Source organism: Stegostoma tigrinum, chromosome 37, assembly GCF_030684315.1.
Source record: "Stegostoma tigrinum isolate sSteTig4 chromosome 37, sSteTig4.hap1, whole genome shotgun sequence".
NCBI classification, from domain to species: domain Eukaryota; kingdom Metazoa; phylum Chordata; class Chondrichthyes; order Orectolobiformes; family Stegostomatidae; genus Stegostoma; species Stegostoma tigrinum.
In genome coordinates this window covers 17,059,399-17,076,553 of record NC_081390.1, presented here as the reverse complement: position 1 = coordinate 17,076,553, position 17,155 = coordinate 17,059,399, and the positions used below count along the sequence as shown (strand labels likewise).

At 41.0% G+C, this 17,155-nt stretch overlaps 1 protein-coding gene across 3 annotated transcripts in view; it reads left to right on the top strand.

Moving 5' to 3' along the window:
• Positions 1-215: 215 nt before the first annotated feature.
• The window catches only part of parga (poly (ADP-ribose) glycohydrolase a), a 196,416-nt gene continuing 179,476 nt past the window's right edge, over positions 216-17,155 (top strand). The window contains exons 1-4 of one of the 3 annotated variants that reach the window (XM_059640270.1): positions 216-342; positions 9,506-9,618; positions 9,759-9,825; positions 10,726-11,763. In XM_059640270.1, coding sequence (XP_059496253.1) covers positions 9,812-9,825; positions 10,726-11,763 — 1,052 coding nt within the window. In that variant the 5' untranslated portion in view covers positions 216-342; positions 9,506-9,618; positions 9,759-9,811. Of the gene's footprint in view, positions 343-411; positions 856-7,598; positions 7,683-9,505; positions 9,619-9,758; positions 9,826-10,725; positions 11,764-17,155 lie in introns of those variants that run through there. The other 2 variants (XM_048563467.2, XM_048563466.2) reach the window with 2 other exon arrangements.

Here is a 17,155-nt window from a genome sequence, read left to right as displayed (position 1 = left end):
GTCTCTGTCAAAACAGTGAACTTGATCAGAGACGTATTACTTCCGGGTGCTCCCTTCACCATGGACTGCGCCCGCCCTCACGGTGACGCGCCAAGGGCCTTGAAGATGGTTGGTGTATTCGGATGTCAGTTATGGTGACGGTCCGACAGCCATCGCGGGACATGCCGGGATTTGTAGTTCAACGTTCCATTTTCCCCCATTCGCTCCCGGCTCCGCCCTGCCACCGGGAAACTACAGCCGCTTCGCTGACTCGGCAGGCGGCCGGCTTGAGAGCGACAAGGGAGGCGGCGGTCGGGGACGGTGATCGAAGCCAGGATGCCGGCGAGGCGGAGGACGCGACAGGTTTAAATATGTTCCTTGACGGATGAGGGGAAGGATCGGGGGTGGGGAAAGGAGATGCTTTTTTTTGTCGATCTCCGCAAAGACCCTCTTCTTTGTTTCCGCTCCGTGACGTGAAGTGTGGGTTGGGGTGAGGGTGTGGACGCTTCTCGAAAATTCCGCGGCGATCGCGAGATCTATCCCACCTCCGCCGCCATCTTAGTTATAGCGGGATCCCAGAGCCTCCCCACCCCCTCTAGCAGCAAAATATTCATCGTCCCCATCTCCAACCTGCCTGCCTCCCATTTTTTTGTGCTTTAATTTATTTCTGAAGCGTAGTGATTGAGCTGTGTTTTTTTTAATTTTCTAAGCATTACTTTACTTCTCTACCCCTAAACAAATCAGTCATGAGCGTAGTGCCAGGCTGCGAGCCCATGAGCAAAAGACTGAGGCTGGAAGTTGCCCCCCAGCAGCTTTCCCCTTCCAGCATCTGTCGACGAGAGGAGAGAAGCACTGACTTGCTATTCCGTAAGAAAGGTCTGTAACCAGGCAAAGCCTGCCCCTTTGTACCACACAGCAGCATTTCCAGTCTGAACTTCACCTGTGCCAGACTTCAATATCAACTCTGCAGTATGTTAGGCGCAAAGTTTCAAGAAAATGTACTGTTGTTTTATAGGGTTGCCATTAAGTTTAGTTGGACTTCTGCTTGGAGATTTCGTCACGACTGCCAAAAAGCATTGTTTCCTGTTTCAAGTTAGGAAAGAATAAACAAAAGTGCCTAAAACTCCATGAATTTTGTCGTTGGATACTGGTGCATTGACCAGGGAGGTACATAAGAGTTCCTAGGGAGTCCCAAGACAACTGGAGGGCCATCATGTTGAATGTGGCCCACATCATTCTTATCATTTAAACTGATACTTGGTCAGTTTTCCATGCCGTTCTTGCTTTCATCCTTTGCTTTTCTTGCCTATTTTCTCAATAATCCACTTATTAGCATTCCTGCACCAAGGTGACAGATTCTTTCACAAGTTAACAAATCTGTGATGGTGTTCTCTTCCTTGAGCAGAATTCTGTTTTCTAGGCATAAATACTGTGCTGTGAATTGAAGTCAATGCAAATTCTTGCAAGTAATTCTTAAGATATTTTAAAATAAAGAACTGCAGGTACTGGAAGCTGAAACAAAAACAAGTTAATGGAGAAACTCAGATAAAAAGGTGTGGGATTACGAAGTGTAGAGCTGGATGAACACAGCAGGCCAAGCAGCACCTTAGGAGCATAAAAGCTGACATTTCAGGCCTAGACTCTTCATCAGATATGGGTCTAGGCATGAAACGTCAGCCTGCCTGCTCCTCTGATGCTGCTTGGCCTGCTGTGTTCATCCATGTCTACACCTTATTATCTCAGATTCTCCAGCATCTGCAGTTCCTACTATGTCAAATGGAGAAACTAAAAGGTTTGGCAGTAGCTATGAAGAGAAAACAAAGTTAAAGTTTTTGGTATGGTGGTGCCTCTGCTACAGAACTTCTGTTCTGAAAAAGGGTTACCAGACCCAAAATCTTAGCTCTACTTTCTCTCCACAAATGCTGTCAGACCTGCTGAATTTCTCAAGCAATTTCTGTTTAAGTTTTCTTTTGTATGAACCAAAGTGCTCTGTGCCAGTCTCTGAAAGGATAAGTTTGTGCTCCTGGGCAAGTGTTAAATTGCAGTTGAGAAAACTGAGTGAGAAGGCTACAAAGTTGACTTCTGTAATTCAGGCATCATCTTTTCTCTATTAATAATGCTGTCTGCCCTTACTACGAGACCACTTTGGAAGTCTCTCTGATGTAATTATCTGAGTTGTTACAGTACATTGGATATCTTCAGATGAGCAACTAAATGTATACAATTTTGAATTGTTAATGGATGAGATTTTAGTTGGTTGATTTTGTTGTAATGTGTACCGAAATACACTGAAAATCTTTGTTTACAAGTGGTACAGGCAGATCACAACAAACAAGGGGTGTACAGATCAAAGAGGGGCGTGCAGGTTACATTATTTGAGGCTAGAGTCCATTCAGCAGTCTGATAATGGCCAGAATGAAGCTGCTCCTGAACCTGCTTGTGCGTGTGTTCAGGCATCTGTATTTTCTGCCTGACGGAAGAGGTTATCTGAGGTCATTAGCAAGGTGTGATGGGTCTCTGATATTGGCTGCCTTTCTTACAGCAGTGAGCCGTGTAAATAGACCCCACAGATGGAAGGTTGGTTTCCGTGTTGGTCTGGGCTGTGCACACAACCTTCTGTAGTGTCTTATGGTTCCAGGCAGAGCAGTTGTCACACCAGGCCATAATGCTGGACAGAATGCTTTCAATAGTGTGTCTATAGGAGTTGATGAATTTACTGTTTCCCAAAAAATGAGCAGAGTAGAGGCATTGAATCTCAAAAATGAGGCTGCAATTTCTGTTTGATTTTATACAACTTTATTTAGATTTATTTATTCATAAAATCAGTAATCATTCTTACCTTACATATGATTAAAGTCACTCACTCATTTCACTAAACCTTTGCACCTTCAGGTCTTCATTCATGCATCTATGTTTGGGTTGCAGAGTGGCCAAAAGGAGATATGTTGATAATTACTTTATGAATACATCGTATAAAAAACTTGCTATGCGAAATCCCTTTTTTTAACATTTAACTTAACCTGGCATGAAAATTGAAATCTCTTTGCAAAATATCTGGTGAATCATGCAGTATTTTACCATAGTTTGCTCACCATAGTTTGTTTTGGCTTTAAAACATATCACAAATTGCAGAAGTGTTATGTGCAGAAGGATGCCATTCGGCTCATTGTGCTCGCCAAATGAGCATCATAGTTTGTGCCTTTCTCCTGCATCTTCCTCATACCCTCGCATTGTTTCTGTTTAAATGATTATTTAATGTTATTTTGAACGCCTTTGTTGAACCTCCATTTATGTTTGTTCGGGTCTGGAATGTACAGCTGGGACCCATCTTGTGAAATCATTTTTTCCTCACCTGGCATTTGCTGCTTTTACAGATCACTTTAAATGTGTGCCCTTTCATTGATACTTTATGAATAGAAATGGTTTTTCCCTATCTAGTCTGTCCAGCCCCCTTGCGTTGTTAAAAACTTCTATTAGATCTCTGTAGTTTTTCCAAGGAAAACTGCCCCAAACTCATCAGTCTATCCTCATAACTGAAGTATGTCATTCCTGGAACCATAAAGTCTCTTCTGCATTTTCTCCAGTATGTTCACATTCAATCCTAAAGTGTGGCACCCTGAACTGGTACAATGACAATATTCCAACTGAAGTTGACAAGTGTCTTGTGCAAGTTCAGTATCACTTACTTGCTCTTTATCCTCATACCAATGAATCAAACCAAGGATTTTTGATGTTTTATTAACACTGCTTTCCACCTGTCTGGTCTCCATCAGTGAGCTATGCACATATACATCCTGGTCCATCTGCTCCTCCGCCCGCTTGTTTTGTACCCCTTATGTTGTATTGTCTATTCATGTTCTTTCTTGTAAAATGCATCATTTCATACTACTCTCCATTGAACTTCATCCGTTGGCTATCCAGCCACCTCCAAATTGTCTACATTCTTTTAAATTTCCACACCATCCCCATCTCAATTTACAGTGTTAGGACCACAACTATTCAAGTTATACGTTAATGATCTGGATGAAGGAACTAAAGGTATCGTTGCTAAGTTTGCAGATGACAAAAATAGGTGGAGGTATAGTAATTTTGAGGAACTTGAGAAACTGCAGAAGGACTTGGACATATTAGCTGGGAGGCAAAGAAGTGTCAGATGGAATAGCGTGAGGTTATCCATTTTGGAGGAAGAATAGAGGCATGAACTATTATCTAAATGGGGAGGGCTCTGGTAAACTGAAGAGCAAAGTAACTTGGGAATCTGAGTTCAGGATTTTCTTAAGGTTAACGTGCAGGTTCAGTTGGCATTTACAAAGGCAAATGCAGTGTAAGCATTCGTTATTACATAGTACATTATTACTCTCATTGGGCTTTCTATTACCTATTCAAAAAAACTCCATTTTGTTAAAAATGATTTGCTCTTTAGAATCCATGTAGGCTCTTTCCAAATATCTACTCTTATCCTTGTGACTACAAATTTTGTCTTAAGTAATTGCTTTTAGATGCTTCCCCATCACTAGATTTGAATTGACTGCCACGTAATTATCGGGCTTATAGTTACAACCTGTTCTTAAGCAAGGGCAAAATGTTTGTAATTTTCCAGTCTTCTGGCACAGTCTGGGGAATGCTGAAAGATTGTGGTCAGTTCCTCTGCAATTTCTTTTTACTTAATTCCTTCAGTATCCTTCAGGATACATCTCATCTGGTCATGGTGTCTTGTCAACTTTCATTAACAATAGTCCATCAAACACTTCAGCCTTATTTTAAATCATTCTTGTTTTCCCACCAACCTTTTGGTGCAGTCTATCTGGCTGAACTCTGTTCTTGTCCCATTGAAGTCCACTCTCCACCAATTGACTTTTCTTAGTCTGGATTGACCATTGTCATTGTCCACCATCATCTTAAAACATATACAATTGTCACTGTCCTAAACTGACCTACTTGGTCCACTTAATTTCCAAGATCCAGGTCAGCAATATGTCCTTTCTTGTTAGACTGTACACCTACTTCTTTAGGGAATTCTCCTGAACACAGTCCAGATACACTTGTCCCTCAGTGTCCCTACATGACCAGTACTCCAGTCTATTTTTGGAATCTGCCGTTATAACTGCTGTATAAAATTTGTGCCTATTTGTAATGTCACTTTAGATTCGATCCCCTGCATCTTTCCTGTTTGTTGTTCTATAGATTGCACTGAGTAATTTTAGTTCTAGCCAAACTGATCCTGTCCTTGACCCCTGTAAGACAGCCACTTCCTGCAGCGCGTAACATTCCCCTGAATCAGTACTGCCACCCTCTTCCCTTTCTATCTTTTCTGCAGATCTTGTATCTAAGAATATTTAACATCCAGTCTGACCGTTCCTTGAGCCAGGTCTCTGTTACTAGTTCAATATTATATCCATATGGCAATTTGCACCTGTTATTCCTCCATCTTATTCACTATATTGTGCATTCAAATCCATGCACGGTAACCCCAATTTAGACTTCATTACACAATCACCAATGTGTTACAGCTCAGACAGTGGCCATTTGGCCCATTGACCCAGTACTAGCTCCTTAAACAAGTATCGTGGGGTGCCAATCTGCTACCTTTCTCTGTACTCTTGAATGTTATTTTTATACAAATAATCATCCCCTACTCTTGTGAATGCCTTAATTGAATCTGACCCCTCCATACTTCCTGACAGTTTATCCTATAATCCTAACTACTCACTGACTGAAAGGTTTTTCCTTATCTCACCTTTGCTTCTTTTGCCGACCGTTTTTGAATGACTGCCCACTTGCTGTTCTTCCTTTTATGGGCAAGAACAGTTTCTCCCTATCTGTTCTATCCAGGCCACTTATGATTTTGAAAGTCTGTATCACATCTTCTCTTTGCTGTCTTCTTCCGAATGCAAAAAGTCTTCAGTCGAAGTTTGTTCCTGAGGTTCCCCATCCCTTGAACCATTCTCATAGCCTCTTGTGCAGTCTCTCTAATGCATTTACATCCACCCTATAATGTGCGTTGGTTAGCTTAGTTGGTTGAATAGCTGGTTTGCAATTCAGAAAGATGTCAATAGCATGGGTTCAATTCCTATACCAACCGAAATCGTCATGAAAATACCGCCTTCATAACCTTGCCTCTAACCTGAGGTGTGGTGATCTTTTAGGTTAAACACTCTGCTAGTCATCTCTAGAGCAGCCCTTTCGTCTGCTGGGATTATGGCAACTTCACCTTTACTTATAATGTACCCAGGACTGTACACAGTAGTGTAACTGAGATCTAACAGGTGTTTTGGATTTGTTTTCCTTTCATCCTTGTTCTGACTTTACTAATTAACTTAACTAACTTAGCTACCTGTCCATTATTTTATGAACTTTGTTGTTCTTCTTTAATATTCTCTCTTGTTACCCAAACCTTTGCCAAACAAGATTAATGTTTTTCCAGAAGTAGGAGCAAAACACCATGAAATTAACTCCATCCCAACTCTGTCTGGCTTTTGTAAAGGTGACATCTTCCTCAGAGCCAATCTCAGATATTTAAAACCCTATCTCCTGCCATCTTTTCAGCCACGTATTAATTTGCCCCTATTCTTCAATTTCTGTACTCGTTTGCATGTGGCACTGGGAGTAAACTGGAGATTAGAACTTTTCAGATCCCTCAATGCTGATTGCAGTTCCACATTCTCCTTTCGATTTAAATCATTGGTATCCATGTGGATCGTAACCTCGAGCTGTTCACCCTCCCCCAGAAGAATGTCCTCTGGCTGCTGTGTGACGTCCTTGATCTTGGTACCCAGGAAGCAATATGCCATCCTGGAATCATACCTATGGCCTCAGAAACACCTGTCTGTTCCCTGTCAAACTCATCCCCTGTCCCTTTTGCTCTCCTTTTGTCCGCTCCTATACAGTTGAATTGCCATACATGTTGCTGTGATCACAACTCTTTGAGGAACTAGTGCCCTCACCAGCATCCAGAAAGGCAAACCGATTTGTCAGCTGGACTCGGGATCTTGTGCTACCTGCCTATTTTTTTTTGCAGGAACTGACAGTGCCTTTCTGCTTCAACTGCTCTGCGACTATCTGTGTGCTATTTATGTAACTATCAGCTAAATGCTGAAATCTGGAGTTCAAGTTTTTGTAGCTGACAGCTTTTCCAGCTCGGTTGTCGAGGACACTGGTAGGGTCCCATAATACAGGCCACATATTCCATTCAACTGAGCTCCAGCAGCACATCATAACTTTACTGCTTTTATGTTCACCTTTATTATGCTTTGGATTAGTTAAATTACTTGATCATATTGACCCTGATTTTCCTTTTATTCCTAGCGTTTCTCAGTTAAATTTGAGTACACTGATTCATCGGGTCATCCAGCATAGAAACAGACCCTTCGGTCCAACTCATTATTGTGGACCAGATGTCCGAAACTGATCTAATCCCATTTGACAGCTTTTTGCCTAATACTGTTATCTAATTTGCAGCAATTTAAAGACAGTCCCTATAGCAGTTTCTTACCAACTAATTTACTTACTGAAAAAGAGTAGGTGGGGAAAATGTACTCCTCTCCACCTTTGACTAGACTCCCCACCCACCATACTTTACTACGTGTAGTAAACCTTACTTTAAGCACCTCTTTTCCCAGACAAACTCACTTGGCCTTACAGAGATTTCTGAAGAAGGGTCCCGACTCGAATTCACCAAGCGTTGGATTGTTAACCCACTAATGGTTAGTTTTACCCTACTGATGATGTGTTGTTGCAATAGTAATCCTGCTCAGTACCAGAGGAACCGCAGGTTCAGACATTTGGTGTATGTGCTTGGCTGAGGAGCCAATGGTGCGAAGCTACCATCTGTGGGATTATGACTGAACGCCTCTAAGTCAGAATCCCGCCTAAACGTAAGGTTAGCATTCCTGGTCCTCTGATCCTGCCTGGCCTGCTGTATTCCTCCGGCTCTACACTGTGTTATCATTAGGCCTCTGTCTTGCTCTGGCGAATTTTGCACTCTAACAAGTATCTTGATTGTGTGATCCCGGGTGTGTGAGATATAACTGTTGATGAGCTATATAATCTATTTTAGAGTTTAGATTTTGAACTGCTGGCAAATGGGTTTTTGGTCTTTGAATATGAGGGCGTTTGTGATCTTGTCAGCTGTTCTGTGCCATCATTTTTTAGAAAAACTGATATGAACAACAGAGTCCTTGGGTGATAATGAGAACTTCTTTGCGTTGGGACAGAGAACAGGGTAAACTTTGAAGCATATCAGCTTGCTTTCAGTTCAACGAGTTAGAATTTGTTTTTTGCTTAGGAGAAAAGCTTATAGCTTGGAATTTTTCCCCCAATTTGTAGGACTCTGGGTTAAAGTTGAATGTATAAAATAGTTTTTCCTAGAGAAAATAGTTTGGAAGAGTTAAGAAATAGTTACCACACATTAGGTTACTTAATTAGAGCCAGTGGTATTGGAGGTGATATGGCTAAATAAAAAAAGAAAGTAGAATAAGGTAGATGGTTTCAGCCTGACCACTTGTAACTACTGGTGTGTCACGGGAATCAGTTTTGGGGCCACAATTATTTATAATATATTAATGACATGGATGAAAAAAGTGAATGTGGGAAGGCAAATGGTGAGGATGACACAGTCTCCAGAGGGGTATACACTAATAAAGTGTGTCGGCAAAATCTTAAGAGTAGAATAGAATAGAGAGAATTCAATGGGGGGAAATGTGTGGTTATGCAATTTTGCAGGAAGAGTAGAGGAGCTGAATATTATATAAGTGGAAAGCTGCGGATTAGAGGGATTTGGGAGTCCTCGACCACGAATCTCAAAAATGCTAGCATTCAAGTTCAGCGGCAAATAGGAGGTTGGCGTCTATTGGGAATGGTGTGTATAAGAAGGTTTTGCAAAAACTATGCAAGGCAGTAGCCAAATCTCAGCTGGAGTACTATGAACAATTTCAGCCCCCTTACCTGAAGGAGTATGTACTACAGTTCATAAAAGGTTCACTAATCTAATACATGTGGAGGGTCTATCTTATGAGGAGAGATTGAGTGGATTAGTCCTGTACTTGGGATATAGAAGAATGAGAGGTGATGTTATGGAAACTTACAAGATCCTTGGGGGACTTGATAGATGTGGAAGGGTTGTTTTCCTTTGTGAGCATCTAGAACCAGAGCCACAATTTTCTATTAAAGAGTTGCTTGTTTAAAGTTTCGTCTGTGAGGGTAGCGAATTTGTGAAATTCTTTACCACAGACTGTTATGACTTGGGTCAGTGAGTATATTCGAGGCTGTGATGAACACATGCTTTATCAGTCAGGGAATCAAGGATTATGGGGAAAAATTGAAGATCATTAGCCATGATATCTCTGAATGTACGAGCAGACTTGTTGAGCTGAAAAGCCTACTTCTGCACATGCATCTAATGGTCTTACGGTTTTGAATGGCAAAATACAAAATGTCAGAGCATGTGATGCTTGCACAGGAGGTAATGTTTTTAAAATTTTGTTTGGAGTTTTTTTATTTAACCTATTTTTCTAATCACCTTGTTCAGAGATGTTATCACACCCCTCTGGATCAGGTAGGACTTGAATCCATGCTTCTTACAACTGATGGAAATATTGGAGGAGATTAAGTAACGAGCACACATCAGGAATAAGGCATGAAGTAAGGGTTGCCAAACTGGGTTAAACAATTGGCTCCATAATACCTAAATTTGAATTTAGTATGAAGTAGCTTTTAGATTTTAAAATTTTAATCTTTGAAATTATGAATTGTGTGGTAACATATGTTTTGGTGTTTTACAGGCCAAAGGCAAAGGTGGGAAGATTTAGCAACAAGCAAAAGTAATAGGTTAAAGATGGACCATGCCAGGTATAATCCTCAATTTATAGCATTTATTACTTGTGGTGTAGTAACTCTTGCTCTGCATGGACGCCATCATGTTCCCACAGAATGTAGTGAGCAACAAGATACATACCTTTGTGTTTGTATGTATCAGCAACTCTGTCCAGCGTGCAGGATTTGCAAGCTGCGATTAATACTGAGTCACTTGATAATTTTCTCCTGATGGTAATTTCTGGTGATAATAGGTGCGAGATGAGTGCTTTGAATAAACTACTCCAAACAAAAGATGAACATTTGCATGTTGAAGATAAAACTGAAAGAAATGAGAGCAAGAAATAGTTTTGACAAATTTTTAAACTGACATGTAGGTATGGTGGTCCATTCGTAATGTCATTAGGTTAATAACTAGTGTTGAGCTCAATATTAGGAAGAATTGTGAAATAATAAATCTCAAAGTTCTGTGAGTTAGTAACAGATAAAATGACATCAATTCCCTGCTATTTATTGATTCTAAATATCCTCAAACTAGCCGCAAATAAACTAATTGGAAGTTTATCGTAATTAACAAGAGCTAGCAGTCAGATTGAGGCTTTGCAACCAGGGTTTTAGTTTAAGCTTGGGGATACCCAAGGTCAAATTGAAATTCTTTTTGGTTTGTTTTCTTTGGAGTATTTAGTTTTATGTGCCTCTTTCTAAAGACCTAAAATTCAGCTCCTTTTGGAGAACATAGGATTGCAACAAACAACTTGGACTGAGTTATTGCCTTTTGGCTGTTGAGGATCTATCTTGTCCAGATTTTGGGTGTGCGCAGGAAAGAAAAGAAAGTATTAAAAAAAAATTCACATTAACAGAACATGATAAGTTATCAAATGCACATTTATACGTATTGAAATAGTTGTTCATTCAGCTCAATGTATTATTTTGCAGCCCTGAACAAATGCTGCAAGTTAAAGGTGGAAAATTGGAAGCAACCTCTAAAGTTGGAAATGTGGACATACCAACAGTCCAACATACACAGCAAAGCAGTTCTGCTGATATTTCAGAAAATGAATCCAAATACAATATATCCCCAGGGTGCAGTGTGCTGGAAGAGAAAACTGAGAATCAGAATTCCATCGGTTCAGAGGGTGAGAAATTTAAATGGACAACTAGAAGTGTGGGCAGATGCACCTCTGAGAGTGATACAGATAATCAAAAAACACCAAGTACCAAAGTTGAAAACTCTGGTTCTGGAGGGAATAGTAAGAGCAAAACCCCGGACAAAAAAAAGTGCAAGACACTTGAGGAATGGGTAATAAAACCTTCAAGTGCAAAAGTAACAAAAAATACCACAGCCATTCAACCTGGTGGGGTAACAACTCTTAAAGAGGAACATCATATTGTTGACCCTAAGGTCACAAAGTCATTTGAAAATCCTGTTGACGACATGTATGTTGTTCCAGAAAGTCCGATTTCTGATTCTGGCTGTGAACAGGAGATGCCAGGCACAGGTGGAACTGGAAAGCAAGATGCTGGAGAGAGACACACAAGAATATGTCTTTCTGTTAAGAAAGAGACTGAGCCTGTCTTGCCTATGCAAGTAGATACATCAGGTAATTGTTTCTATGAATCAGAAACGGAACTTAATTGTTTATCAGCCAAAGTTTCAAAAGATTTGGATGACAATTCACTTACCCAGAAGGTTCACTGTTTCGATACTCATTCTGGTAATAAAAACATTGAAGAAATGATGGAAGTGGATAAAGGCATAAATTACCAATGTGAAGATCCACTCTTAAAGGCACAACCAAAGGGATTTTATGGTTTGAAGGATAGAACACAAGAAGTATTGAAGCCAGAGCTAAAAACAAACCTATCAACTAGTTCGTCTTCACAGGTGGGAAATTGGAAGGGACCCCAAAAGGCATTGAGAAAAATCACAGATCATTTTGAGTACCTGGACAGGAAGTCATGCAAGTTGAACAGGTAAACTCTTATTATTTCTTTATTCTGGCAGTGCCTGAGTCTCCAAATATATCTGCCATGATGTAAGACCAGCAATGACAAGCTTGTCTAGTCAGTTATAGAGTTACACAGCATAGAAACAGACCCTTCGTTCCAACTGGTCCATGCCAACCAGATGTTCTAAACTGATCTGGACCCATTTGCCAACATTTGGCCCATATCCCTATTGAACCCTTCCTAGTCATGTACCCATCCAGATGCCTTTTAAATGTTGTAATTGTATCTGCCTCCACTCCCACCTCTGGCAGCTTGTTCTGTACACACATCATGCTCAGCTTGAAAAAACTGCCCCTCCGGCCCTTTTAAGCCTTTCCCTTCTCACGTTAAGCCTATGCCCTCTAGTTTTGGATTCCCCTACCCTGGGAAGAAGACTTTGGTTATTAACTCCCATCCATGCCCCTTTTGATTTCATTAACTTTTAAAAGGTTACCCCCCAGCCTCTGATGTTCTAGGGAAAAAGCACCCCCACCCACCCCCACATTCAGCCTCTCCATAGTTCACAACCTCCAGTCCTGGCAACGCCATTGTATATCTTTTCTGAACTCTTTGAAGTTTCACAACATGCTTCCTCTAGCAGGGCGACCAGAATTGTACACTGTGTGTTCAAAAAGTGGCCTAACCAATGTCTTGTACAGCTGCAAAATAATGTCCCAACTCCTGTACTCCGTGCACTGACCAATGAAAGCAAGCGTGCCAGACGTTTCCTTCACCATCCTGTCCATCTGTGACTCCACTTTCAAGGAAGTGTGGTGTAGCAAACAGACATAAATGGTTTATGTTTTCACTCTATACTAACATGAGTAATTTCAACAAAAACTGCTATAAACCTACTACAGTTAACTTCAGTTCTACTTGTTAGAGAATTATAAGAGAATTATAAATTTGCTAGTGTTGCTACATGTTCACAAAAGGACATTAAGGAAAGACAAACCCTGATTAGGCTGGGATTTTCTGATTGTTGGAATGGTAGATTTGAGCATCGACAATGGCCTTTAAGGCAAGGTATTTGAGAGTGAGGTGGAACTACGTTGTCATGGGGTCACTGACCAGTAAGAGTAAATGAAATCCTGAGGGACATGATTTATGTGCATTTGGAAAGGCAAGGACTGATTAGAGAGAGTCAACATGGCTTAGTGCATGGGAAATAGTATCTCATTAATGAGTTTGAAGACGTGACAAAATTGATGAAGGCAGAGTGGTAGATGGTGTCAGGATGGACTTTAGCAAGCTTTTCAACAAAGCTCTGCATGATAGACTCGCTGGCAAGGCTAGATCACATGGATCCCAGGGGGAATTAGTTGATTGGATACAAACTTTGTTTGAAGGTAGGAGACACGGTGGTCGTGGAAGATTATTTTTTGGACCAGAGGCCTGTGACTGGTGGTGTGCTGCCAGGATTGGTGTGGGGTCCACTGCTTTTTGCCATTTATGTAAATGATTTGGATGCAAATATAGGAGGTATGGTTACTAAGTTTGCAGATGACCTCAAAACTGACTACCACTCAATAGCACTGAACTCCGTAACCATGAAGTGCTCTAAGAGGCTTGTCAAGGCTCACATCAACTTCAGTCTCTCAACATGCCTAGATCTCCCATAGTTTGCCTACTGTCAAAACTAGTCCATAGAGGATGCCATATTCCTGGCCCTGTATTCCTTCTTGGAACATTTGTACAACAAAGACACCTACGACAAACTCTTGCTTGTTGACTACAGCTCCACCTTCAACACCATTGTGTCCTCCAGGATCTCAAAACTGTTTCACCTGGGTTTTCGGTCCACCCTCTGCAACTGGATCCTCAGCTTTCTGACAATCAGCTGCAATCAGTGAGGGTAGGTAACTGCACCTCCTCCACAATAACACTCAACACTCGAGCCTGCCAAGGATACGCCCTCATCCTCCATTGTACTCCCTGTACACCTACAACTGTGTTGGCAAATTGCGAACGAACGCCATCTATGAGTTTGTTGATGACACCACAGTAGTGAGATAGATATCTAACAACGATGAACCAGTGGATTCACTGAAGGGAGATAGAGGGCTTGGTGACGTGGTGCAATGAAAACAATTTGTCTCTCAAAAGTTGGCAAAATGGCAAAACTGAAGAACTGATCGTCGACTTCAGAAAGAAAGGAAGAGAACACGCCCCCGTGAGGTTGAGAGAGTGAAGAGTGTTAAAACCCTCGGAGTGACAGTAACCTATGACCTGTACATTTCACGTAAATGTGACAGTCAAGACACAACAATGCCTCTTCCTCAGACAGCTCAGGAAATTTGGCATGTCTATAAGGTCACTCACTAACTTCTACAGATGCAGTATTGAAAGCGTAGTATCCAGGTGCATAATGGGCTGGTATGGCAACTGCTCTGCTCAGGATAGTAAGAAACTACAAAAGATGATGTGCATAGCCTAGGCCATCACGGAAGCGAACCTTCCATCCAGTGACTCTACTTACATGACCCGCTGTTACGGAACGGCAGCCAACATCATCAGAGACCCTTTGCACCCTGATAATGACCTCCTACAACCTCTTCCATCAGACAGAAGGTACAGAAGCCTGAATATGCAGAAGCAGTTTCACAAATAGCACCTTTCTGGCGTTATCAGATTGTTGAATGGACTGTAGCCTCAAATAATGTAACTTTCAATGTTGCCGGTATGCCTCTAAGTCTTTTTGACCTGTACATTGTTTTTCACTGTATTTTGGTACCCATGACAATAAAATCAAAATTGCTGGTGTAGTGGGCAGTGAAAGAAGGTTATCTTGGAGTACAATGGAGCTTTGATCAGCTTGTCCAGTGGGTCGAGGAGTGGCCAATGGTCTTTAATTTAAATAAATGTGAAATATTGCATTTTGGTCAGACAATCAGGGCAGGACTAATACAGTAAACTTTAGGGCCCTGGGGAGTGTTGCTGAACTAAAGAGACCTAGGCATGCAGGTGCATAGTTCCTTGAAAAATGGAGTTGCAAGTGGACATTGGTGATGATGAAGGTGTTTGGCATGCTTACCATCATTGATCAGTGCATTCACTACAGGAGTTGGGACATCATGTTGCAACTGTACAGGGCATTGGTTAGGGCTCTTTTGAAATACTGCATTCAGTTCTGGTCTCCCTGATAGGAAAGATATTGTTAAACTTCAGAAAATATTTACAAGAATCTTGCCAGGATTGGAGGGTTTGAGCTATTGTGAGGCTGAATAGGCTGAGCTTTTTCCCCCTGGAGCATGGGTGGCTGAGGGGTGACCTTGTAGAGGTTTATAAAATCATGAAGGGCGTGGATAGGGTGAATAGCCAAGGTCATTTTTCCAGGGTGTCCAAAACTGGAAAACATCATTTTACGATGGGAAGGGAAAGATTTAAAAAGGACCTGAGGGGCAACATTTTCATGCAGAGTGTGTTGCTTGTATGGATTGAGCTGCCAGAGGAAGTGGCAGAGGCAGGTACAATTACAAAATTTCAAAGACATCTAGAGCATTTGTGCTCCTGAGATGCTGCTTGGCCTGCTGTGTTCATCCATCTTCACACTTTATTATCTTAGATGGGTACATGATTAAGAAGTGTTTTAGGGATATGGGACAAATGCTGGCAAATGGGATTAGATCAGTTTAGGCTATGTGCTCAGTATGGATGAGTTGGACTGACGGACCTGTTCCCATGCTGCGTGACTTTGTAAGTTGTTTTAACAGTAAGCTGTGCATGTTCCTTAATTGGTCAGGTAGGTTTCCTTCAGCTGGAAAAACATTAAGGAAAGTGTACTGTCTAATTATATGTGTGTGTCTGTGTTGTATCTTTTAGAATATTTTCCAAAGATTTCTACAATATTATGTTTTTTGAGTGTTTTGTTAAGTATTAAAGGAATTAATTTTTTTGATCTGTTTCACCTGCGTCATGAAGCATCTTCCACGATTGATTTGACTAGTTAATGCCCTGCATAAATTACATTTTTATAATGTTAAACTACTCATGGCCCATGTGCATTTTTTTTTCCCTTTCTGAACTTCAATATACATCACTCTGCCAGTGTTAAATTATTAATGAGGTTACACTGTATCGTAAATAGCAATGATGGAATTTCTGCATGCAGTAAACACAATTTTTAAGCAGTGCTTTTAGTTAGATATAAGGTAGAGTTTAATAAAAAAGTTGAATAGCTACCATGAGTACAAATAATGTTTGACAGACTTTCTGTAGTTTTTTATTTTGAGGAGTGTAATAGAGAAGGGAGAACCAGTGGGAGTGGTGTATTTGGATTTTAAGAATGTGTTCCATAAAAGGTTTGTGTGAAATATTTAACTACATGGAATTGTGGTAACATATCGGCATGGATTGAGAATTGTCAGCTGACAGGAAATAATGTGCTGGATTTTTCAAAAACTGACAATCTGGCCCTTTTTTAACATTGCTGAGAGGAGATTCCACTCGGAACTCCATGAGAAATATAGAACAGTGTTTCCATCCTGTCAGTTCTTCCATAGCACAGAACTGTCAAAGAAAGTCAGATAATACCCGTTATACAGAATTCACCTACTGGGTCAGGTCCATTGGGAAGGGGTTTCAGGTTGAATCTAACGGAACTGGGGGTTTGCATCAGGACTAGGAGGTCTGTCTAACTTCTTACGAACCACTATTTTACTTAATTTCATTGAAGCCTCCAATTTAACTAGTGACTTTGGAGTGTTCCCGACCTAGAGGAGTTGTTAGGAGGATAATTTAATTTCTGGGCAATTTCCTTCGGTGTACTAAGAACCACAGATGCTGCCAGATCTGCTGAGCTTCTCCAGAAATTTCTGTTCTTGTTTGTTCTTTAGTTTGCTCACAGTTCTTTGTTTTATTTTAGGACAAGTAGCATGTTGGCCTCCAGAGTGATAGTCTATAGCTGGAATACTCAGAGCAGTTTTGTTTCCTTTTCTGAGAAGCATGTTCTGTCAATGGAAGGAGTGCACAATGACTTACCAAACTGACTCTTGCGATAGTAAGACTGACATAAGAAGAGAGATTGGATTGTTTTGGACATTAGTCACTAAAGTTAATGAGAATGAGGGAGATTTCATGGAAACCTATAAAATCCAACAGGACAAGACAGGTATTAGAGCTCTTTTTTTCCAATGAGAGTCTGAGGCTCAAGATGGTTTCAGGTAACCTTTATTGCAGCTTTATTTTCAGTACAGCTTCATTTCTCCAAAGCGATTAAAGCATACAGAATTTCAGAATGTCTTAACTTATACGTTTCAAGCCTAGAGTGCATATCGACACACACGCGCGCACATACATATATACACGGGCGCGCACACACACAATGTGCTTGCAATTGTTCAGCAGTGATGAGTTATCCCTTTGTAATCTCTGGATC